The sequence below is a fragment of the Pyxicephalus adspersus genome, chromosome 3 (genome assembly GCF_032062135.1).
Source record: "Pyxicephalus adspersus chromosome 3, UCB_Pads_2.0, whole genome shotgun sequence".
Classification (NCBI taxonomy): domain Eukaryota; kingdom Metazoa; phylum Chordata; class Amphibia; order Anura; family Pyxicephalidae; genus Pyxicephalus; species Pyxicephalus adspersus.
In genome coordinates this window covers 131,754,458-131,780,903 of record NC_092860.1, presented here as the reverse complement: position 1 = coordinate 131,780,903, position 26,446 = coordinate 131,754,458, and the positions used below count along the sequence as shown (strand labels likewise).

General features: G+C 37.3%; 1 protein-coding gene across 2 annotated transcripts in view; it reads right to left on the bottom strand.

Annotated features, from left to right (window-relative positions):
• The window catches only part of PPARGC1A (PPARG coactivator 1 alpha), an 808,090-nt gene that overhangs the window by 29,564 nt on the left and 752,080 nt on the right, over window positions 1–26,446 (bottom strand). For both annotated transcript variants that reach the window (XM_072406385.1, XM_072406386.1), the window contains 3 exons: window positions 6,734–6,928; window positions 4,420–4,542; window positions 2,401–2,602 (listed from right to left, as the gene is read on the bottom strand). In XM_072406385.1, the coding sequence (XP_072262486.1) occupies window positions 2,401–2,602; window positions 4,420–4,542; window positions 6,734–6,928 (520 nt within the window). The remainder of the gene's footprint in view (window positions 1–2,400; window positions 2,603–4,419; window positions 4,543–6,733; window positions 6,929–26,446) is intronic.

Sequence of the window (26,446 nt, the reverse complement as noted above, 5' to 3'; positions counted from 1 at the left end):
TACAGGTTGACTCATTACAAAACAATGAAGAAAAGGAATTATTGCATTGATAGAAGTTGTTTTTTTTTCCTTTTTTTAATATATAATATGCAGTAATAAAATAAAAAGGCAGCTACACATTTAATTGGCTGCTACAAACCTCCACTTCTCTTTAATACTTTTTTTATGAAGTCGGCTAGACTCTCCAATCATTAAAAAAAAAATACAAGCCTTATGTTATAAAACTAAACAAGACTAATGCTTGATCACTGCTGCCTTGGCTCTGACGGCCACTGAAGCAGTCGAAGATATTATACTATGGGCTCTGAAGCTTTTGCAGACTTAGAATAAACATGTTAGAATGAAGTATAATGAATACAAATAATGGTCCCACACAGGCAGCATAGGAAACAACTGCATACATAGAAAGTATCACATTGAGACTCATATCTCCCATAAAGAAAGGAACCCAACTAACTGGAATGCAGACCATTACTGCCATAAATAATGTCTGCAGTGTGTGCTAGGTGCTGATCTCAGACAAGCACACATCCCCGTATGGGCAGCAAGGGGTTAAGCTTTAAAAATACTTAGCTTTTGTTCCAGCACAAAGATTACAAGTGGCAGAGGCTGTTGAATAATAAACTCCCTTATATGGATTCTTTTCTTATCTCTGTGCTGCAATAAGGAATATATTATTTGATGCAAATCTCTTATGTCTTATATTCTGTGTTTTTTGTTGAGATTCCTGACATTTTCGCACATCTGCCTGAGGATAGAGATTCACATGATGCTTTTATACATTGCCATTCTCAGGTATTTTTTTTAAAGCCATAGAAGTGCTACTTTTTGAAGTTTTTAATGTTTTCATAAATCAGGTAACGTGTTTGCTCAGTAAAGCAGAAATTGTTCTAAATTATTATCTGTAGATACTGTAAATTTCTATTACACTGTTGGTGCAAAAATTAGGTATTCTTGTATCATTTCTGAGGTTGGAATCGTACCTACGTTTACAATTACACTCTTTTAAACACAGATTGCAAGAAAAGAAAGTTTAGTGAAACCTTTCTTATAAAACTGCAAAGCCCAATTAATTTATTCAGCATCCCTAAATATATCTTGTAAATAGTTTCCATTTAAGGAAACAGCTTATTGCCCTGTTTTGCATGTAGGAGTAAGGAGAGTTGATTTATAGATAAGTGCGTATACAGAGAGAAAAAAATTCTAAAGCCCTTCTGGAATTAGCATGTGGAAAATTACCCATTAGGAAGGCAAGCTAGCAATAAAAATAAGCGGAAAGCGCAATGGATATTTTCTGCGTTACATAAGGAATAGTAATGTAGCAAAGTAAGCCATCAGACATTAAAAAGGCAAAACTGCAGACACTTCACAGCAAAGCGTCTCTTGGGCTTGCCCTGCAGCACTGGCAAGGGACTGGCTTATGACAGGCGCAGTACATTGGGTTGTATGATGAAGCTGGAAGGATTGCAAGACAAGGGGGTAGCTTCCTGATTAATGTATGTAAGCAAAGTATGAGACACGGCCAGGTGCAAGAATTGCAAGTATGGAGTATCTGATAAATGGATTCCAAGGCAACACCAATGATCTGACTATGTTACTATGCTCTATATGTACATCTGGCCACCTTCTCAGCTATATTAGCTTGCTTTTAAACTCCCATTGGGAAAATGCAGTTCCCATATGAACAACACAGGTCCGACTGCTATCACACACTTGCCTATATCCAATTGATAATGGAAAGTTGTTGAACCAAAAAGAAACCAATCCTGAATAAATAGCTTGTCCTTAGCAAATTCTCATTTAGTCATCCATATGCCAAGCTGGACGAATCTAAATAACCATTGCAACTAGGACACTGCTGTGCATTATATAGTTTTGTAAATGGAACAGCTTCAGAAAGTTGACAGCTGTATCCTAGACTTGACTATCTTGACATTGGATTTCTTTTACTCTTGTTGTACACTGACTGTTATTGATATTTAGAGGATCACTGCCCAAACATTACCATGTATTAATTTTTCAAGTTAACATTAGGGGTTGAAGGAATATAAAGGAATAGTTGATAGTTTCATGATAGTACCAAGAGATGCCAGTTTGAACATAGTAAATACATTACACTTCACTTCTTTACTATGGAAACATTGAAGTGGGGTTATTTACTAAAGGATGGTGAACCAGTTATCACTTTAAATACCCAAATCGTGTGCATGGGTGATACAAATAACTGGGATTTTATGATAATCAGATAAATTCCAATTTACATGGCTAAATCATCGAATCGACCCCAACGGAAACTTTGGATAGACTTAGAACATACATAGTTAAATGTGTTAAGTTATTATCCAAAGATTATCTTTAAATTCAATACAAGTACAGCACATCTGTGAGTCCCAGCACTACCTTGAAAATGTGGCTGAGGATGCAAGCAGGGCTTCTTTTTGGTGCATTTGTCAAGTCTGTTATTCGTCCTGCTCTCTGTTGATTTGGTCTGAGGAGAGTCATCATTTGCAGTCAGGTACTTAAGGAGCTCCGAGCAGGGGCGCCTCTGTGGCTTCTGCGGTTGACAAATGTTTCTGGGTTTATTGCTCCAACAGTTCTCGCTCTTCAATGTGAGGAAAAGATAGAGTAAAGGAGAGAGAGAAAGAAACGTAACAGCGATAGAGAAAGAGCAAAAGAAAGGGGAAAAGAGAGGAAGATAAATAAAAAGACAAATAGAGAAATAATGATATACAGAAAGAAAAATGGTAGAGCATTGGTAGTCAAGACAGAGGAGAAAAGAAGGAAGAAGAAGGCAGGGGAAAAGAAAGAGAAAAATGAAATTAGTTAACAACATTTTGTGAAAAAAAAAATACTCAACTTGTCTTTTGACTTTTATTAATTCTGTGAAGTGTTCACAATATGTGCACCGGGTCTATGATCTGTGAATAATTGTTTGCAGAACAAGGCAAGAAAATTGCATTTAAAATTCCCAATTGCCGCCTATACAAAATTTTATTTCATTCGTACATTGTCTCACTGTTATCCCCAGAAACAGAGGCGCTTCTTGCTTTTACAGTCTCTCCTTTATAAAGTACAGGATTAAAACCGCTTAATGTTTATTTGTTACCTGATGCTACTGAGCAGCATTTCACAGTTCTCCTAAGTGTCCCTAAAATGCTTATTTTTCAGCTAATGTGGACAGTAAGGGAACATTATTTAAACAGCACCGAGTTTGCAATGGATGTGCACTCTGTACTAATGTTATATAAAAAGAACTACATATATATCACGTCAATGTGTTTCTTCCTAACATACATCCCTGCTTCCCATTTCTGCTGAGGGAAACAAAAAAGTGCCTGTGTTCTCAAAGGTAACCAAGCAGTGTTAGTTGAAAATCAGTGTATGGGTTCAAATTTAGCACTGCAGCACAAATGTCCCAGAATGTGTTCTTCTTGTGTTTCCTGTGGGTCACCCCATGATTTAGAAACATGCAGGTATGTGAACTGACCCTATAATACATGGTAGTACTACCTTTCTTGCATTGTGGAGTCTAGATCCCTTGAAAAGTAGGCAAGTCTACCCAAAACTTCCATGCCCTATATATGGAGGATGATGGCAGCTGGCAGTTTGCTTTCCTGAACTGTTCTGCATATGTGGTCAACTCACTCACTTTGCAGTCAAAACAATAAACAATTATACTCAACTTTATCTTCAATATATGATAAATAAAATATATGACAACGTTTATGCATACATTTTACAAGATACTTGTTACTGCACAGATCTCTGAATGCTGCCAACCTAAGAAGGCCGCAAACACTAATCATTAATAAAATCCACAAACACACAACTGTCTGGTGTTTTCAAATGACACAGATAACTGAAAAGATAACTTATCAGTTTTCCTCAACTACTGTATTTTGAAAAGCAAGTTTTATTGCTTAACCTGAATGATTAATGCAACCTGACCAGGAAAACAGCAATAGAAACATGCACTCATAGAAGAGGCCAGAGGATGAGCAAGGACACTAGCAAGATCTAAAAAATAGAGTTAGCAATATAAGCCCTATATTTTTTATTCTAACTAGAGCTTTTCCTAAAAATAACAAATTACTGATTGTTATCAGCAGAAGATTAGTGATGGGCAAGCATGGGTTTGGTTCCGTACAGGTTGTAAGTTCACCACAAAACCATCATAGTAGACAGAGCCCAACAGCGGTGGAATAGTAGGGGTGTCCATGTGGGATTGAAGAGGGCCAAGTGACACAGTGGGCCATAGCAGAAGGCTTTTTCTCTTAAACTCAACATGGGATTTTTTATACAGCAACATAGAGGACTGATCATTTGTGAAGTAATAGTGCTATGCACATACATTATTCCACCTTTCATGAATCATTATTGCATTTTATTTCTGCAGGATCAAAGGGAAAAGGCTTGTACCTTAACAGGTGCAGAGCTTGTTCTGATCCTCTGATTAGGGCTTGCATGGTTGTGTGCGCTGAGTCCGACACATTCATTATAAATCAGCTGAGGGTTCGCTGGAGCCAGTAAAAGCTTCTTAAGCTAAAGAAAAAAAAAATAAAATGAGAAAGAAGATATTACATGCTAACCAGGATTGCAATTATGCATTTTAAGATATAGCGCGGTTAGTTAAAATTAGTCATAAGAGATTATAGGAGTATACTTTTATGTGCGGGAAGAAATGCAATCAACACCACATAAACACAGTTACAAGAGCTTGTTATAACACAGCGATCATTACATGGTTTGCTTTTACTGCAAGACAAAATGCTCTCCTGTAATGGACAAACTGAGAAAAGGAACCCGCCGATTTCTAGCTGTTTAACTGTTGTTACTGCTGAATCCTAAGCAGCTGCTAGTTAACGGAGCATGCTGGGACCTGTGGTTAATTAGCTGGGCTAAACAATGAAAGATAGAGGTCAGATTGTGTGTCAGCAAAAGATCTTTTCACCATATGACATAGCACTTGCATGCTTATAACCTATGAGTATATAAATAAAGGGTTGCTGGTGAATATTTTCCAGCGTGGTTTATACTTTACTACACAGCCCATGATGATGTCCATCTCTGCCTGTGCCCCATGGACAGCTGTACCAATATCTTACCCTGCCAAAATCGTAACTGCTGGACTACAATCGGCTAATGTTTATGTTTGAGTGCAACAGTAGTTCACGGGTATATTATTGTGTTACAGAAAAAGATTTCAATAATGGGACACAGTTTTCACCTAGTTATGCTGGAGTCCCACAAATCTTAACATGTGTGCAATCCTTTATATAGTTACCCTAGACTAGCTATATCCTTAACCATTTTGGATTATTATCAGGAAATAGTTGTGATATACTTATAAATGGTTTCATCCCAAATTTATACATTTACTAAAGGATTCTATTGGAAGACAGTAGATCCCAGTGTGCCAGGTTATGTCTTCCTAACAATTGCGTTATCTCGATGACCGCACCATCATCGTTGTATGCTTTCATAATAGAACCATTTTTATTGGCCTCATTATAATATACACAAATGTGGCCAAATAAAGTGATGATTGCGTGAATCTTGCATGAAAAACTTTTTAAATTAAGTTCTATGTAAATGTATAGATAGATTTTGGCTCGTTCCCCCTATCATAAAAAGGGTGTTATGCATCTGTCACAGACACACAGACCCAATGACGGGATTTTTTAAATAAAAAAACAATGGTGAAACAAACAAAACAGCTTGCCAGATCAAACCAATGAAATATTTAGCATATTGCATTATTAGTAAGTTATTAAGAAGAAAAAAGGTTCAGACCAGGCTAAGGACCAATACGGTGGGAATCTACCCAAAGATGTATTTAAGTGTTTAGAAGTTTGTGTATTGTTAATGTTTGTAATAAGGCTTGTGGGGAAGATCTCATTCTAGCATGATGATAGGCAGGACTCTCTCTTTAACCCATTCTCTTTATAGTAGCAAACAACATAATAATGAAATTGCCCCAACCCCAATGGAAACCCAGAGAGAATATAAAAAGGATGTACTCCAGGGGCAGAAACAGGGAATTTCAGAACAAAACACAGCAATTAGACAACATATGCTTGACTCCATGGTCAGAGGAACTGTGCAATATGGCAGCAGTCACCAGAGAGATAATCAACGCCTTAAGAAGTTAGCCAAGCAACTTCAAATGTGCCTGAGAACCACAAGAAGCTTCCAATCCACTGGTTGGAAATAACTACATTAGAATATCCATTTTGAATTACCAAAGCGTGGGAAATGCTTTTTGCATGATGAAGTTGAATAAAAATGACCATGTACACCATTATTTCATTTCCTTCCTTTCCAAAACCCTTGACTTGTCATTCTTTCCACTGACAGGGTTCAGAAGCAACATATCTAGTTACAAGAGAAGCTGCCATAACTGCTTGCATGTATGTGTAAATTCAGCTTATGCTGGTCAATAAAGCTCTCTTGCCTTAAAAGTATTGAAACAGATAGTATTGATTATGGGCCCAAGATCCTGTTACGGATCAATGTCGGATGTTAAAAATAAGTGTTCCTAAATAAACACACCCATGCGCTTTCCAGATCAACGGTGCCTCCTCTGATCTTTCATTTGCAAATTTCAGTACAGCTGTTTTCGATTTTTCTACCTAATATTTAAGTCCAAACCTTATTTTGACTACATCATACCCATGCAGCGGGTAGCCAGAAGCACATCCAATTCCTGTTAAACAGTAGGAAGGGTTCTTACTAGTGACGGCTCTTCTGCCTCCTGTGTTGGAGGGGTGCCGTCAGGCAGGGAGGAAAGGCTGGGATCATGTTCACTGGTCACATCTCCATCTGTCAATGCGTCGAAGGAAGGCAATCCATCCTCGTCCACAGGGAGACTGTCCAGTGTTTCTGTAAGAACTGCTAGCAGGTTCTCTTCATTCTCCTCCTCTATTTTCTGCAAGGACAATAATTGAATGTGTCAATAGTGAAATAAAGTGCCATCATCTCACAAGTAGTTAACCTATACCTAGTACATACATTCAGTGTCACTGGTTTGTAATTACATGTCACAGTCTTGGTATTAGTTGTTGTTAGCTAAAAAAAAATTGATGGTGGTTTAAAGCATTATTCTACTTATATAGTAAAAATGTTATCCTGCCAGTATAAAGCATGAAGGCCTTTTTGGCAAAGATTTGGTTTCCATTTTCCTTAACTCTATAAGGCAGATAAAGCATATTTTAATTCAAGGTTCTAATTCAGCAATTAGAGGCCAAAGCCAAGTCTCCCCACACTCTGTATTGCCAGTGTAGAATGGTTTGAGTTTTCCTTCAAAAGGATCGGTCTACCAAAAAAATAAATATGGAATAAATACACTTCTATTTACTATGATCTTAAAATATATGCATTTTATGTTTGGTGTACTTTAATTCACAGGTAGGCCTTATTGGGCTGAATAATTCCGATTTATTATTTCTCTGAAAGACTCGACTAGGGAGACCTTCCTATAAAAATTCCTGGCACCAGCACTATGGACCAGAGTTAGATTTGAGTGAAGAAGACACCAATCTTATAGAGGTGTAGAGTTCAATCAAGTTTTATTACTATACATCGATATCATAGAAATGGCTGTATGTAAAGTCTTAACCTCAGATGTTATTAGCCTGGTGTTATTTTTTGGAGGTGCCCTTCTCTATATCCAAACCTCCCTATTGGTTTTTGGGGCTTTTCATCACACAGATACCAATAGGAAGATTTAAAAACAAGAAGCGGTAGAGTTGGACTTTTCTATTTTTTCTTCTTTAAAATGCTTAGGTTTGTTTCAAGTTTAATTAAAGTTATCTACTATTTATCATCAAAACAAGATCCTCACCCCCTGCATATTAATATACTCTGCTACATTTTAAATTATACTATAAAATATAATGCACAGTAAGTGCACATTTGAAAAGCTGAGCATATCTTTCATCAATAACCATGAAAGACTGGATAATTGGCTTTTCTCTGCAACAACTTCTCTCTCCTGAAAACACTGCAAGCTTGGACAGCAGAAACCTCCCAGCACAGCTGAACACTCTATGACTGAGAACACTATGATTGAGGTATCCGAATTTCCTTCCTTTGGTGAATAAAGTATTTTTTTAACTGGTCAATACTTTCCACTACACTACCAGGTTTCAACATGCAGTGCTCACAGCAATAGCTAAGTTGGCACTCTATGGAAAATTATAGCATGTTGTCAAGTTATGTTGCTTGAATTTAGAATTTCACAAACAATACCTTGGAAAAAAAAAAGATTAGACGCAAGCAAAAATAAATGGATACGACTTTCCAGAACAGAACAAATCAGTAAGCAATTTATTAAGCTGTGAGCGGGGCTTTGCAGTGCAGTCAAACAGATGCCCTATATTACCATGGCATGGTGCCATCTCTCCAGCTGTGGCACAATCTTGCAATGAGTGCCTGTTTACCGAGCAAATGTGTGACACTAAAAGTCTGGGCTGTCAACAAATGGCCCACACTCTCTCTGCATTTGTCACAGGAGACACTGCTGGCCCTGTGTCTTTAGCATATACACCAGGCTTACCAGTAAACCACATTGACTATATGCTCAAATGGGGAACAAAGCTGTTAATGAACTGCATTAAAAACTATTTATAACTAAAACAGAAATATACCATAACTGCAAAACAATAGAAAATAAACACGACTATAATCCCTTTGCAAATGTACTTGGTATGTATAGTTCATTTGCACAGCTCTTCAACTTCAACCTTTTCTGTGTCCACTTCTCCACACCTTATCTCAGGAAAATCTTTATTAATTACACATTAATTTAATCCCAGTATATTTAAAGAATGTAAAATAAACTTATTAGCACCCTAAGGTGGTAAAAGAGAATTTGATGCATTCTACAGGGCAAAATGACAGAATGACAGATTCTCTTGTAGTAACAAGCAGCCACCTGCTGATACTCACTCCACCACTCCTCATTAACCGTACGGTATAGAGGAGCATGTAAACACCACTACTTCTTTCCACCAACATCCCACATGGAGCTTATACAAGATATTAGATTCCTGTCTTCAATGGAGGAACAGAGTGACACAGGCCACAGTAAAAGCAAGTATTGGAGGAGCGTTTGACCCAAAGAGACTTTAAACTGGTAAAGAAATGTAAATGTAAGCTCCTAAGGCTGCATTTGACATACATAGAGATGTCTTAGAGAAGGCCTTGTAGCTTCCAGTCCATTTTGCTTTTATGCAAGTGCCAAATCATTTGGAAAAGCTGGCACTTTGACCCATCCTGCGCCTCCTAGTCAGCCCCTGAAATCAACAGGGTGGTACCGGAGACAGTAAGGAACATGTTAGATGAAACTTTCTCAAGCTATATAATATGGGGGAACCCTTGAAATAACTTTTAGATCTTAGGGATCCCCTGCTATGATTCCCAGTATATTAGTGTGGTGGTCAGTGCGAAGCATGCCTCTTATATTGCTGCCCATTGGGAAGAATTGTCACCCATACAGATAGCCAAAAATATTATTGGGGTCAGTTAAACTTAGCCAAGAGTCACACATAACTCATGGCTCAAGGAATCCCAAGCAATCTCTAGATGAGCCCTAGGTTTCCACAAAACCTTGGTTGAGAAACACTGGGTTAGATGCTTCCAATTACAGCAATATTACCTATTGCTGTATTTAAAAATATTTCTGCAAATGACCTGGAATGCCCTATCTTAAGATCTGCAAATAAATAGAAACAGGTATGCACGTACACTAAAGTTTGCTATCCTCCCATGTTTCTTTATTTATATATTTTATTCAGGAAGACTGGAATTTTAACTTCATCAATGTGAATGAATTTGGAATAGTATCAGACAATTATAATTTCACAATTAAAGCATCCAAACTCCATTTGTGAGCTGTGCGGAGAGACAGAGAATGTGTAATGTAAGTGATTAGTGGCTTCAGTTGCAGATAGACTGGCTGACATATTCCGTGGGCACGGGTCTTCTGCGGAGCAGACTCAATTAGTTTTGTACAAGTTTCAGCAATCAAACGCCCAAGAGAAAGCATGGCATGTAACAAAGCCGACTTCGCTAAACAATTAATGTCACATTATATTATTGCCTGTGTCCCAATTTATGCAGCAAATAAATCAACGTCACAACAGATGAAGCACACTTGCCGACTAACACATGTCTGTTTAGGAAGTGACACGATAGAGCGGCCCATTACTTACTAAAATGACTCTGCAAGGTAACCTTTATATTTCTGACGAAGCTATTATTTCTAATTATCCCAAATTGCTATTTATATAGAAACAAATTTATTAGCAGGATAGGAAAGGATGGGGCTCTAGAATGGCAAATCAATCAAAAAAAGGTGGGAAGGACACAAGCTTGAAGGCATGTGTGAAAGATAGCTAGATTAAACAGAAACTCCAGACAAATATGTAGTAACGTCTTTATAAGCTGTTAGAGAATATTTTGGGGGGCTCAGATTATGTAATCAGCTCAGATCTGACTTTATACAGAAATATGGGGACTGTCACATTGTTAGAACTTTCTGCCTAACAGTTCTAATAATGCATCTGCCATTGGAAGGCCTTTTTATTAGCTGAGAGGTTCACTTTAATTCCTTATAAAAGGGTGCCGATATAAAACCTGTTACTTATTATTTAGGTAACAAGGTTGTATTACTCCTTCTTTTTCCCAATAGAAGTGCATTTCTATGCTATGTAAAATTTCTGTAGAAAGCCCATGGAAGTTCTGGCCAATTCCACTGAAATGCATCCAAATGGATTTACACCTATGAATATTTCTCCCTGATGCATTTTCTATTGACATTAATAGAAATGCATCAAAAAATACAGCACACATTAACATGCATAGTTGCATGTGTTCAATAGGCGATGCACTGCATTTTTTATTAAATGTCAACATGCATCACAACCTTGCACACTGATGCACTTAGATTTGTGTCATAATGTATTTATGCATGCCATGATACAAAGACATGGGTCACAATACAAAACACTCATCTTAACGCATGGATAAATCATGATGACCCAATAACCATCCTTGGTTTCACTTCAATCACTAAATGAAAGTAGTGTAGTTTTATGGCGGGGAATCCTGAGTGACGCATTCACAAATCTTGGTCAAGACCTAATTTGGTGCTATAATTGCAACACAGTGATTCTTTCATTTACATGTCTGATTGAAAAATCTTCACCATCCTAGTTAAATCTAGCTATTCCATTGCTTCTGTATATTAAAAATACACAAAAATCGTATAGTTGAGGGTCTATAGCAGCATTACATTAAAGTTCACCCACAAAACCCCTTTAGGGGCAGAAAGAAAAAGAGACTGAAACCAAACACTGCAAACCCGGATAAAGGAACCAACATGTAGCAGTAATAGTATTACAGTAATAACAATGAATAGGATTATTAGTTCTTTTTATTAACCATGTTTAGTATTTCAGTCTGGCAGTTTCACCAATAGAAAGGAATATACATTCTATTTTTCCTCTACATGGTAAACTCATCTATGAAGAAAAATGGCTGATGTGCAAGGTTACTGGAGAACATTTATTTTAGGGAATATACAACTGAATGAGATATATTGCTTTCTTTTTTAAATAATAGATCAGAAAGCTGATTCTCACATCCTTTCATCTGAATGTGGAAAAAAAGCTTCTCTGTTACAGCTTTTCATAGGCTTTCCAATAGCTTTATGGTGTCAAGTATTTGCATCCACTTATACTGCTACAGGCTTTACCTCTTCATACACGTCTTAGAGATGGAAAATGAAATATGGCCCCCCATAAAGCTGTTCCTTGGGGACAATGCCATAAAAATAGAGTCAGAAAGAGCTGGTATGAAATATTGGAGGTGTCAGATGGAGTTATTGACATACAGATGAATAAAGGGTTGCAGGATTTTAGGTCTCCGGTACTCCCTTACAGACAGATGGTACATCAGAGCGGCTGATGTTAAAGCCATGTTCGCTATTCTAGAATAAGTGGCTATCCAAATTTATAGGCTGGGTCATGAAGGTGGACTTGGCTGATTTAAAAGGAAAAAAAGCATTTAAGAACCTGTATTATTAAAATCCTGATAGCTCATGTCTTTTATTTTTGATACAGTCTGCTGACATTTTGCTCACGTCTCCTTTACATTAGACATTGCAACTGCAGTTAAAAAAATATCAAACAAATGATAATTTTAGGGAGATTAGGGTCAAGTCACTGACCACCATGACATGAGGGACTAACACAAGACCTCTGCAATCCATAAGAAAAAAAGTCAATTAAAAAAACGTTTGATTTATCAGAATTTTTTCCAAAATGATTCTGTTTTCTGGTCATTCAGATGTGAATTTGCTAGAATATGTAGAATACTAAAAAGGATAAACTTTACCTTCAGTATTCTGCTATGCTTACCTTTTCTGCTGTTTTTTGTGAAGCCTTATTTGCTGTTATATCATTTAAAGTGATTTAATATTTCCATACATCACTGTTAATTTAATATTAAGAGTAAAGCTGTGCTGTCTTCTGCAGTTTATACTGTAAATCTCTACTGAATTTATTAAAATCTTGTAAAGTCAGAAGATTTCAGTTTGCTGGGGCTTACAGTTAATATTGTCTGCGAGTCATTAGTCATTATTAAAAAGAGAAAAGTGTTGTGTGCATGTCTTTCTGTGCCACTAGGCACATCAAATCACGCTGTTGTTTCAGCAGCAGATGTTGTTTTTTACAGGGATGGGTTGCTCGCTTGATGTCCAAACCTCCTCCTTTCTCAAAAAAGGCTAGGGACCAGTCATGTAGGAAATTGTGATTAGGGCCAGTTTAGTCAGATGCCAATTAACCGACCAGTATGTTCTTGGATTGTAGCAAGAAGCAGGAAAAAACCCAATACAAAAAAAGTAAACTATTCAAACCTAGGCAATATCGCGATGCCCAAATGCCAAAGTAACATAGCGAATGTGCCAAGTACAGACAAGCCTTTTTTGTCAAGCACTGACAAAATGATTCTGTCATTAACAGAGGAAATGGATAAATGTTTTTGTACTGAAATCCACCAACAGCATGGTGGATTCCACCTTATGAGTAGATGTCTTGTAAACCTCCTTAATACTTTGCAAATTTCTGTTTACAAATATTTTATATAACAAATGTAATGTTTGTTGCACTTTGATTGGCTCCCAAGGCCAAGACGGTGGCTTTCCTTAGAAACATGCTGTAGCATTGGAAACTAAGATCATTTCTGCATATTTTTACATTTCCATAATTTTCTTTTTTATTTATGTGAAAGAAGTAAAAGCATTTTAACTGACGCAATGTGATCGATCACAAAGAACAAGTTCATTCTTTTCTAAACTTGTGTTCATTTTATGATGGACACTTCAATAGGGCTGGTAATTAAACATCTCCTAGGAAGTCAGAAAAATATCTCAGTACCTTACAAACAGTAACACTGGACTTTCATCTCTGTGAGCCACAAAGAAGTCAAATCTCAAGAGGGATATGCTTCACTGTGACCATAGGCTGTATTCACATTTTTTAAGTCAATTAGTGATTAGATTTTACTTGTGTAAACTTTATTCATATCTGTTATGTCCTTGACACCAAGCTTTGATTGTAAAAAAGGAAAATATCCAGGAACAAGCTATCGCCAAGCTGAGTGCATTAACAAGCTAACGATAAGATACAGTTTTTCTGGAGCCGATGCTTTGGTTGTAGGTCCAATATGAAAAATTTATGGTAATTGAAACCACGGAATCTTTAGAAATGCAGTCAATTTGAGTCAGTATCAAAAGGTCACTCTTTTCAATTTATACTTGATGCTGAGAACAATATTGAGAAAACACCTGAAAGCAAATGATCTTATCAGTCTTCAGACCTTAACATTTACTGACTGCGTAAAGTAATTTGCTGATTAGTAAATAAATGCATTACCTGTAACCGTGAAAGCTTCTACTAGATTGAGATCGCTAGGGGGAAGGATGGCTCGGTAACAAAAGAAGTTGACTTTGTAAAACTAGTAATGAATGTTGCTTTAGGTGATTTGAGAAATACTTGGTTGCTGAAAGTTCTTTAGTAAGCTACAAATGAATTGATAGGATAGGACATGAAAGACAGAGAGAACAATTTCCAACACATCTAGAAGAGCAATTCTCAAGATGATAGAAGACCATCGCCACTGTCTATGTTTAATTTCCAGTCACTTGTTTAATTTGCTTTCTTCCTAGGAAATGTCCCTGAAGATGTCTAATCACAAGGACTTATCAGACTATTAGACTATTGTTATTTAACCCAATAGGTACATTTACAGGACAGCACAACAGACAAAATCCCATAGTGGTTTTGCATGGTCTTGTTAGATACGTGGCCATGGTTGATTACCTTTGCTAAATCTGTATGAAGGTGTCCTCAAAAATCCCAAGGGTCAAAGCACTTATCAAAAGTGTCAATCTCTTGGAGAACAATAAACACATCAATAGATATCCAACATATTCTTTTCTATTTAATTTAATATTGTATCACTGATCCTAAATAGAAGCTAGAGGGATATTATGCCAGGATACTAGTCCTGTATTTGTGCGCACTAAACAACTGTAAAGCTATGCCCATATGGAAGGTCAAGTAGCTGTTCAGCAAAGAAACATTTGTCATGAGTACACAATTTTGAACCACTAGTGAAAAATTAGCTGTTCTGGGAAGTTTACTGGAAGCAGACTCTGCAAAAACAATTTACCATGTTCAGCATGGCCCTTCAATGCCTTTCCAAATGTACATCCTGAACCACACATACTTAGAACATTTTTAGGTGACTATCACTTCGGAGCACAATATTCCTTTTGTCATATATTCTTGAGTATGCAGCGTGGTTATTTGCACTTGGACTTAACGTACTAAGTCTTCCTGTGTTTCCTTTGCTGATCAAACCAGATGCATGGGACACACATTTTTGCTACTTTTCTTGAAATGCAATGTGTTAGGACAAATTATAGGTAAAATGGTTAAGCCTTATATAGCCAAGTGTCTAGAACAACCTGATTACGAATCTTAAACCAATGAAAAGGGCAGTGTTCTCCCCAGCCCCATTTAGCTGGGTGCACCACCCAGCAATTTTCAGTAACCACCCAGCTGTTTTTGGGTGGGTACTGAATTGTTGGGTCACTGTACAAGGGCTGCCACCTGCCTAGAATTTTTTTCCCACCCAGCATACAAAAAATTATGGGTTAAACACCGAAAAGAGGCAAATTTTCCCCTTGGTAAAAGATTATCATCTTCGGAGGAAGGCAACTGTGTGCATAGAAGTACAATACAGTACAGCGTTGTATTGCAAAGTACAGCATAACATACCCAGCTAAACAGTCACACGTGTTTTTGCACTTACCTAACACACCTAATAGATATTAATTTTATTTTGTAATGTTATGTAAAACCCCTCATAACAATAAATAAATGAATTCATCTAAACTCCTCACTAAGGCTTAGTGAATGCAATGCATAGCTTCAATCTTTACATCGGACTGGAATTTTGGTTGCCTTTTATAGAATGTTGGACTTAGCTAAAACCCTTTATAGAGAACAATCTATAGATTTATAAGTTATCAAGTGACCTTCAGACATGCATTTACAGGGAGGAATTTATTGCAGACAGATATCTACCTATAACCAGTTTGGAGTGTGAACGAGTTTGCTAAACCTCCCAAACCTGATCCGTAACTTTGTACACAGGTAAACTCAGACTGACTTGCGGTGCCATGATAATTACATACTCCAGGTTCTCTCCACCTTTACAAAAAGTTTTGTAAGCAACATGTCCTGACTTCTAAAGCTCTGATGTCCAAGTGATACTTCTGCTGTGTTTTGCAGTGTAATGATCATTTACCAAAGGGCCTAAAAAACTTAATATTTAGTTTGTTCGAACTGAATTGACCCCTTAGTTCCTAGCCACTACAATTTAGTGCTCATAATCTTCAATACGCCTTTCAGAATACATGATCCAGCTACATTCATAGTATCAGCTATGTGTTGAAAGCAGAATGTAGATGTTGGTGACTACTGGTGACACAACAAGTGGTGAAACAATCAAGATATTGTTCTCTTAACAATGACACCTGGATTCCATTTAGGTGTTCAATGCTGTAGCTAGTGATGGTTGATGGTTTACTGGCTGTTTGTTTACTGATGTAGAGGTCTCCTTGTTTGCAATGCAACCATATTTCACAGATCTGCAAGTGAGACCGTTCTACTGAAGTGTCCAGTTTTATGAAATTTGCAATTTTGGTGAACTTGCAAGGAGATCGTTCACATTGCTCTGCAAACAACCTACATTCCTTTAGTGAAATAGCCCCAATAATGTCAACCAAAACTGGGAAGTAGCCTACTTAAAGGGCCATTGCTGAGATCTCCAGGAAATTCCACTTGATTGCTCAAAATCTGATTTGGATACTGAAGCACAGAACTATAAAAAGTAAAGGACTTCTAAACGTTTTCTGATCATTAATAAAGCTAGAGAAAACGGTACAGCAGCTAGACTTTCATTTTAGGATGATGGTCAGCAATGACAGTGCCCAAAGTACTCTAATGAAAGTTTTACTTTAAGACTACAGAGAACCCACACCATGAACGTGTGCCACCAAAGTCCCACACTTTCCTCTAAGACCACCTACTGTATATGTGAGGATATTTATAAACAATGAATGCCTTGTGACAGTAGCCAATTAATCATCACATGTATGCCCAGTATCACCAGCAGTCAGCTCTAACTAAGCAACAGAATGCAAATTTGTTGCTGTGCGGTTGTTAGGAAATATCCCCTCTTGTCTCTATCAATGATCTATTTGTAGGTCTGTTTTTTGTATCATAAAAGTCAGACAGATTATTGGCTTAGCTTGTGTGGCATGGGTTAAAGAGACACAATGGTGAAACACTCCAGTCCCAGCTTACCCACAGACTTAAAATAGCAGGCACTAGAGAATTATCTGAAATACTACAAAACTTGTTCACCCTAGTCAATGCAGATAGCTACCATATGCTTCCTTTTTTGGTAATTGCTAAGCTTTTTTTAGCTCTGATTCACAGAGCTAATTTCTCGTTATCTTGTCCACCTTTTTGGCAGACTGAGTGTTACTGTTGGGGCTGATTCATCCCGTTTTATTTCAGACAAAAAGTTTTTTTTTTGTCGCATAAAAAAAGAAGAAAGAGAAAAAAAAGAACAAAAGAACATTTTGAAGCAAAAGGTCAGGTATAATGCAGTCCGTAACTACACAGTAGGGGTGTGAAATAGAATTTTGAGAACCTTTTCAATAATGTAAATACATTTTACTTTTAAATAATCATCTTTGATATTTAACACTTTGAAGCTGAACTAGTGTACAAGTCAATGGTCGGCACAGAAATGTTGTTTTTGGGGAGGGTAAAACACAAGACAAGGAAGGTTATATAACAGAGGGCAGAGAAAGGCAGGGATACAATTACAATAATCCTGTCCCCTTTACTTCACCTTTAAAGATCTTACAATGCCGCTCTGCGTTCCAGCTCCAAAATAGCAAGGAAGCTTAAACTGATGAGACTTTTCCCAACTGCCTAAAAGCATTCTGCATTTTCTGGGTCCAGCCATGTTACTCTTCTTAATACTAAGAATCTGATTTGCCTTTGGTTTGATTGTATAGAATCATCAAACAGCACATGCACAATTTTCATCATATGTCATAACAAGGATCTCTAAATGATCATCAGATTACTTTATGCATGTAATGTTTTTTTGAATATATCAGTATCTGCTCGGCATTTTATTAGCTGTGATTGCTACTTTTAAATATAGTGATCAGTGGCATAGACTTACACTACCGCTGCACTTGGCACTTTTAAGTGGAGATAGTGGCAGTAATGATGATTAGCAATATATCAATCGGGCGATGGGCACTTGAAGCTAATAATGTCATGGCTAACACACCATGATATCATCAAACTACACAAGCTATAACATAGGCCACCAATGACTTTTTCCCTTCCTCAATCCCTGTTTGAATGCCATAAAAAAGTGTCAGAAAAATGTCATTATTCCTTATACTATTTATACTTATACTATACTTATATTTTATATTATACCTTTACTATTTATACTATACTATACTTATATACTATATTATACGTATATTATACTTATATACTATAATATACTTATACTATTTATACTTATACTATATAATATACCTATACTATTTATACTGATACTATACTTATATACTATATTATACTTATACTATACTTATTTACTATAATATACTTATACTATTTATACTTATACTATAATATACTTATACTATTTATACTTATACAATACTTATATACTATATTATACTTATACTATTTATACTTATACAATTACTATACCAAAACAAGTGTTGGGAAACGACAACCTTCATAATCTCTCAGAACAGGATCCTTTAAGGCTGTCTTCATTCTCTTCTACAGGTCTAAAAGTTTATAAAGCATTTTATTTTCCAAAGCATGCATGCAATAATAAAAAGCAGACACAGATAAGTAGCTTTTAAATTTACACATTTATTGCTAATTTGTCTCTTTTCTTTGTCTGGTTTTCTCTCATCCAAAAGCCCATGTCTTTCTCATGGCCTGTCATTTAACTGATCATCTCCCAACCTTTTAAAATGTCTGCACGTTTGCTTGCTCGGGTCCTTGGAGAAATTCCATAGACAAACCTCATGCAACAGCCTTATCGATTTCAAAGCAACTGTACGAAAATAGCTTTGTGTTTTGCAACTGCTTTTAGACATCATGGCGGAGTCTGTGCCTAAAAACACCAAAGCATATGAACTTAAACCTAAAGGGGTCAGCAGTTCTAGACTCCGGGGGACCAGCTGTGATAAAAACTTAAGCAATGTTTGCTACTGAATAAATCAATGTATGTGTAAAGAAAACTGGAAATTCAATTCAGTGGATTCACAGAAGGGTAAAGCCACAACATTTAAAGGGATACAAGCATCAAAAAATATAGAATTCAAATAATATTTATTACTATTTTAACTTTTTTAAACCTTCATGAAAGGAGTCCAGCAAATGGTCAATGATCAGGGCTTTTGTTAAACCAGATAGTGTACTAATAAACCTGAACACCCTCCCAAAATGTGCAGGTAAATTGCATTGGAATTGCATCGCATTCTATGAAATTGTACTGTTCACATTGCAGCACTGAGTATCAGAAAATTGCTGCCAGCTAAATTTTCTTAAGCTATAGATTCTGGGTAATGAAAGGCTAGCAGAATGATTTTCATCATGTTAAAAATCACACTGGGGAAATGTCATGCTTCTCTTGAAGTTTTTTTAGTACACACACTTGAATTGTTGTAAATTTATTACTGGTGCACAACAGCTGCCTTCGAGTGCTTGGCGTATTCCACTTGCCTACTGAATACGTAAAGGAATTCAAAGAAATGCCATGAAGCTCTTGATGAAGGCAGAGTTTTCAGATGTGTGACGCATTATGGCCATAAACCATTTTATCGCGTAAGCGTCATCAGTAGTCCAATTACACAGCACGGCTACTTTTATATACATATATTGCATTTGAATGCAACCCATGTAGCCTGGGTTCTGCTAATTTGGCTATAAAACCCCCTGATGTATAACAGATTACTAATTCACCATGGTAATATAAATACATGCTAACACAATATCTTACATTATATACGCTGTATAATAATTCACAATGTAACATGGTACATGCAAGAACTGTACTGTGACAGCTGCCCATTAAAACAAAGTTTGGCTCTGTACACGAAAGGCTGCAGCATGGAACGGCCAAGCAGATACACATCTGTAAGTTTAATTAAGAACTACAGGGCCAGTGTGTTCTGATGACAGGTGCTGGCAGACCTGAGTGACTCCGAAGCTCATGAGACTTTAATGAATTGAGCACTAGAGAAGGCAACCTCTCCACCAAGGAAGCTAGCAGAACACAGAAGCGTGATGACAGATATCCAGAACAGAGCCAACTCAACTGACTGCTTCACTTATCAATAGTTAACACTTGAGACTCTACCCTGAAAATATAGAAATGTTCAGAATTAAAATTAATAATATTGAAAAAAAAATAAAAATACAATAAAATGTCAATTAAAAAAATAGACAAAAAAAATTACTAAAAATAATCTAGGGATTCATCTCTCTCCCTAATTGGAACTGGGTGGTGCAACCTGATTGCCTATACTGGAATGAAATATGCAATTTTTAGGGCAATCAGAGGTTACAAGGGTATTGACAGTTGCTGACTGTCTGAATACTCTCAATTATATTCTAATATTCAGAAAAGTGTAGTGTGTGAGGTCAGGAGGCAGATATCAATCTTATTTTACTCCCCTCTCCAACCCCTCATTTCAGCTATAATAACTGACCTAGGCAAAGAGAGAATTAACTTTATTTGGCTAACATTGACAAGTTCTCTTTGAAGTTTGACTCATTTAGATTTTCTCAAATGCCCTTGCCAAAGAGCCACTCTTGCTCATTCACTACTTTCCTCCAAAGCGCATCTGACTAAGCTGTACCACCACTTTAAGGTAAACATGGGCAATTACAACTGAGCATATGGTGAAACAATGCATACGTAGAGGTAACCTTCAGGGAAAACTGCAAATCAACACAATCAGTAGATCCACATAAACTGCTGATGCTTTTTTGCAAATCTCAACTTTTCGTGTTACCAACTGAAGCTTGGCCTCTTGTTCTGAGCCTTCCCATTGCTTCTTCGTGGTGATGGATGGCCTTGGTGGTGAATGATTAGGTTAAGGTGGTGGCAATAAGCAGGATGAAGCCTGACTACAAGAAAATTTGAGGTTTGCATATAACATCATCTGTATCCATTTCTTGATGTTTTAACCTACTATTCTTGAATGTATTTTATCCCCTTATATCCTGTTCTGGCTTTTCAGGTTTGTAAGGGGTTTAGTATCAAACTCAAATATGAAAATGTTGCAATTTATGTGACCACAGAAGACACTTGTCTAAATGTTAGTTGTTTCCAGTTTATATCTTGCATTCATCCTGTGCCTATTGTAGCTAATGTCCTCATCTTCTTCACACCCCCCAATCCAAGGTTTACAATTGCACATACATGTATGACCACATCATTCTACTTCCAGATTGCATAAGGTTAAGTTAAACTTTACAGACTTTCTACCAAGTTATACAGCTTCCTGCGGTAAATTTCAAGTTTCATTGAAAGTGGCCATATTTTATCAGACCCGACTGGTGATTAACTTACAGAGTTAGCCCTACAAGTTTTAAATATGTGTTAATATATTATACTACATGGCAATAATAAAGTGATTTTTCAATATAAGTTACACATGTTTTTGCCTGTGCTTAAACAAAGTCCTGTTTTACAATAACAATTTAGCAGGAGTCAAAATGAAACTGGATTGTTGACAATTTAAAATTTTATGCTCGTTGAGCTGATCTGTGCTCTGCCTTCAATGACAGCATTATGACGGCTTACCATTATGACTATAAAGCAGCATATATTTAGGCAAAATAGCTTCAGCGGCGGTAATTTACGGCCTTCTCGGCCGCTCTGCCTGTGAAGTCCAAATGCCACGTTTAAGGAACAAGCGCCTTTACTAAAACAGATGTGCTCTGGGACTGTGACCGGAATGGATTTACAGTGACCTATATGAGAGTCAGCTATTAGGTTTTTCAAATACTCCTACCAGTTATCTCCAAATGTCTGCCTGGCAGCTGACTCCAGTTTGTATTTAGAGGTGTGACAGCACAGGGTACATTATGTACTGAGAAGGACTGGCATTTGTTTCAGAGAAATCCATTTTTGTTTAGACACTTGTTTTTTTTAAGCGGAGCCATAGGTAAAAAAATATTTTTAAAACAAGCAAAATGTTACACGAGAGCTTTTGCTCAGTGTTACGTAAAATGCAGAAAGGACTTTAAACCTTGTCCCCTAGTAGGTAGAATGTTGGCAGGCTTCGTGGAATGTCTGTGTGATTGCGAAGAACATCATTTGCAGAGTCTTGATCATGTGACGGCCACTGGCACGGAGCCACGCAAGCCATCATCCAATATGAGCTGTCAAAGTAATTGTCTTATTCTTTCTCATACTAATATGTACATTTTTGTCCGCCTAATCTTTCAGCGCTCACTCGATCAAGGACATACGGAAAGGTTGCAGTCAATGTCAGAAGTTATTGGGATAAGACAATTAGCAAGAGAAGGAGCCATTTAAAGATTGCAGAGCTCGGACGAAGGGAAAGGACGGGAACACAACGCTGCCATTCTCTGTGAGGCTGGAGCGAGTGGTTTTATCTGATATCTCGAGCTCGATGTTATTACATTGTGCATGTTGCTGATACGCAATAAGTGTGGCATGTGTCAGTGGGGAAAAAAAAGAAAATCTTAAAGGGCCACAGAACAGAAATAGCTTTCCCAAATATGGAGCTGCCATTGTTCTTATTCCTAAAATACAATTTACCTGGCTGTTGTGCGGACCCTGATGTCTATATGTTCACTAGAGATTTAGATAAGCAGAAAATCTAGAGATCTATCTGCAAATCCAAAATCTACACATGCATTCTTGTTATAGGTCAGTAAATCAAAGTATTCAAGCAAGAGGGTCAGAAAGACAACCAAGAACCTTGCATTTTTAAAGCATCAGCCTCCATGTTTCTTTAATGATTGGTTTTCTTTATGCCTCATTTGAGCCCACTCACACCAGTGTATTCCTATACATCTTCACACTTCAGGACGTACATCCGAATTGCAGCCTTTTGTTTCTAATAAAGCTGTACAATCAGAAACATGGTTGTTACTGTGACTTCAGAAGTGCACTTTTGGAGTGCTTTCTATTGATAAACTTCCAATACCTCAAAATCTCAAATGGATCTCCAAACTGGTATTATACCTTGTAAAAGTCTCTGTGATAGCAGACTAAAGAGTCCTCCAACTATAGGGCTGTTAGCAGAAAACTGAAGAACTCTGGATGACCAATAATCCTGCTTAAACAGAGAGCGGTCAGCAGTGACCAATCACAAACACACCAAGGAGCCATACCACACCATAATTCAGCTAAAACTCTACATGCCTCCTGTATTTAGGCCATAAATTAATGATAAAAAGGAATGTATGGGAATTATGAAAATTCTGTGTGGTTGAGATCTTTCCAGGTAGTACCACAGAGTAATCATATTATACCATACCAGTAAATTCCAAGGACTTGGATTGTGATTCTATGCTGCAAGTAATTCTGTGCTTCACTATCATACGGACCTCGAAAGACACACATACGTACAATCCATCCAGTCACCTGTTCCTTTATTTAGCAAAGATCAGGATTAATGTAAAGGTTTCACCTTGCCTTGTTTGCCCTTGTTTGTCACCAGCAAACAAAGTGATATCTGATTTTCCTAGAAAAAAAAACTAACAAAATACAAAAAATGCCCAAAACAAAACATGTTTTCAGTTATATTATAAGTCACGCTTGTATTTTTGATTCTGGTACCACTAGGATGATAAAAACAAAAATTGCAGAGCAAATAAGTTCAGAGTGTTCTTCTTTTTAGCCTTAGTTCAGGTGTTTCTCAACTCTCTACTCGTCACAAAAATGTGATCAGCTATGGAATGGTCAATGACACCTCCCCGTGACTGAATCAGAGTCAGAGTTACGGGGTAATGAAGTTCAAACGTACGACATATGACCTTACTTTATCTATTCAGGGATTCCATGTGAGGACCAGCTCACAGGTTACCACCAGGTGTATTGCTCAACCAATATTACGTTGCTTTTACTTTTGGATAATGCAACTTGTGCAGACATCAGAGGAGTTCATTTTTTTTTAATCTTTTGAATGTGCTGCTTGTAATTAGAATCCTTTTTTGCATTATTAGAAGCTTCCCCTATTCTTCCATTTCCATTTTTCCTGTTTGCACCACAGCAACCAAGTGCAGCTTGTAATCAGTGTAGTTGCAGATCAGGAATTCTGACTTTGCAGCATGCTTGTTCCAGGTCAGTGACTCGCAAGCTACTGAACTCCAGTGTTTAAATGCAGGTCAGAATAGCAGTGAAGGTTTCCTTTAAATACCCATATAAGTGTAAACCTGCAGAAATTTTAAATAATGCAAATATATAAGAAAACCCTTAAACATGAGAAAGAGAATTCATTCATGTTTATTGTACTACGGTAGGAGTGTAGGAGTGTAAATCTTGGCTAAAACTATTTGCAAAAAGAATTTTAACCCTATAAAATGGAGTCTAAATATTCAAAGTTCACCAGACTAAGTGCTCGGGGAGTCAAGGCGGAACCAAAGGCTAGTTGGCTGAAAACAAAAATGATTTTATGCTAGACATTGGCTGCAACTGGCAGCTGTTATAGCCAATGTCTAGCTGTCAGCTGGAGCACATTCTGAAAGCATTCTAATGCTTTTAGTACAGATGCTGTTGCATTGAATTATTGGTGTGCTGACCATTTTCTTTACTTTGTGCATTACAGTAGCATTGTGGACAAGGCAATGTCTGTATTGGTTGATGAGGTATGTGTGCAGGATTGACTTGTTCTCTTATTAATTCTAATTCCAAGAAGAAGAAGCACTGAAGCTAGGCAATGTTAGATAGGAGTACTGGTGGCTCTAGGACACCTGGCACTCTGATATCAATCTTTGCTTTTCCTTGCTCCGTAAAGTAAACCCATCACTTCTTCTCATAAAGAGATTGGTTCGCAGAGTCACCTCAAGTGTTGGGTGAAGTCATTAGGATTGTGTAAGCTTTAACACACATCCATGCTTAACTTTCATCAGTGAAGCCAGCAAGCATGCAAAGGGTTTCTCCAAGGCATTGCCTATCAAATGTTTTAAATCCTGGACCAGATCCATTCCAGGTTTGCTGAAATACCCAGCTTCACTGATGAAAGTGTATCCTCTCCAGCCTTGGAGAGCTTTAATAAATCAGGCCCATAGACATCAATATAACTATCAAGAGAACCTGTTTCTTTTCCGTGAACCCTTACTAGAATAAAACACACAAAAGAAGATTATGGAGTGCATTTTATTTCCCCTGCTTATTTTTTTTTAAGAACCATAGACTTCATATTTAATCTTGATGAGAGCGGTTTAACAGCTATTCAAACCCCATTTTACAGCCAACTTCAATTCTTTTTATTCTTCTTTTATTATTCTTGTAAACTTTGACAACTTGAGTCAGCATTAGTTTTGTTTGTTATTTATTGCTGAACAAATTACAATGCCATGCATCTCCTAAACCTGCCCTATAAAATCTAATAATCTCATAAAGGTAAGACTTTGAGACCTTGGTGGGTTTTATCCGTTCCCTTTTATAGAGCTAAAAGGGGATGGCAATATGCTGCATAAATGGTACAAGCAATCACATTGTGATTCCCAAGCTCTTTGCATTCCCTTTGTAACAAAGGAACAGAGCATGATCTGAAATAGCTTCTGGCAATGGGAAGTGTCATTACTAGACGAGGGGTAGCGCTGCACAATGTCCTAGGTAAATCTGTGAAAGCCGAAACACAGAAAACATTCCACACTTATCTGAATTTAAATTGATTTGCTATCTGTGTGATAAAAGCAGCACATTCTGCCTCATATTTAGGGTCTGCTGGTTTTTGATGAAGCTCTATAGCAGAGGTGGGCAATCAGTGAAACAACTGCTATTTCTGGGACTGCGAGTCCTGAAAGCACCATAGCGATTCTTCCATCTCATGCCCGAGTATAAAAATGACAATTTACAGGCCCGCCAGTCAGGGATCCCAGGATTTGCACTTGAAAATGCTGTAAAAGGAATTAAAGGTTAAGTAAGTGGACTTTCTCTGACGTTAACACTAGTTTGTGTCTTTGTTCCTCTTTGTTCCTAAAAAAGCAATACTCATGGTATAGTACACTTTGTTCTGGACTCCCCCATTTATTTGTTTGTTCAACATAATATGCAATTCAATAATGTTGCTATCAATTCATAATTTGTATTTCCCAGACCAGCTGGATGAGACTATTTGGTAAGAGTATCTCATCACTGGAATCCCTTAGAGATATAAACAGCGTGAGAGTTAACTTGGCAGGAATCCTGCAAGACTTAAAGAGAAAGAGTCCGTGTAAAGCTGCCCCCTCCTCATCCATTACCTTAGACGCCACTGAAACACCCAGTGTAGAAAACTAGAGAATTCTCTGATGTTATCCTCTTTCTTATGTGACCATTTTCGGACTTAGCTATGCTCCAATGTGGTGGGGAGCACCGGATAGGTAAGTATAAAGTGGTTACAGAGTATCCCACCACAATAAATTTGCCCACCACAATAAATTTGCAGTTTGGTGAAGCTAGGGCCCCACAAACTGTCAGCACACCCCCTTCTGATTTAAACCCAGCTTTCATAATCTAACTGCAACCCGAGATAACTTACTGTGCTCCATAATCAAACCTG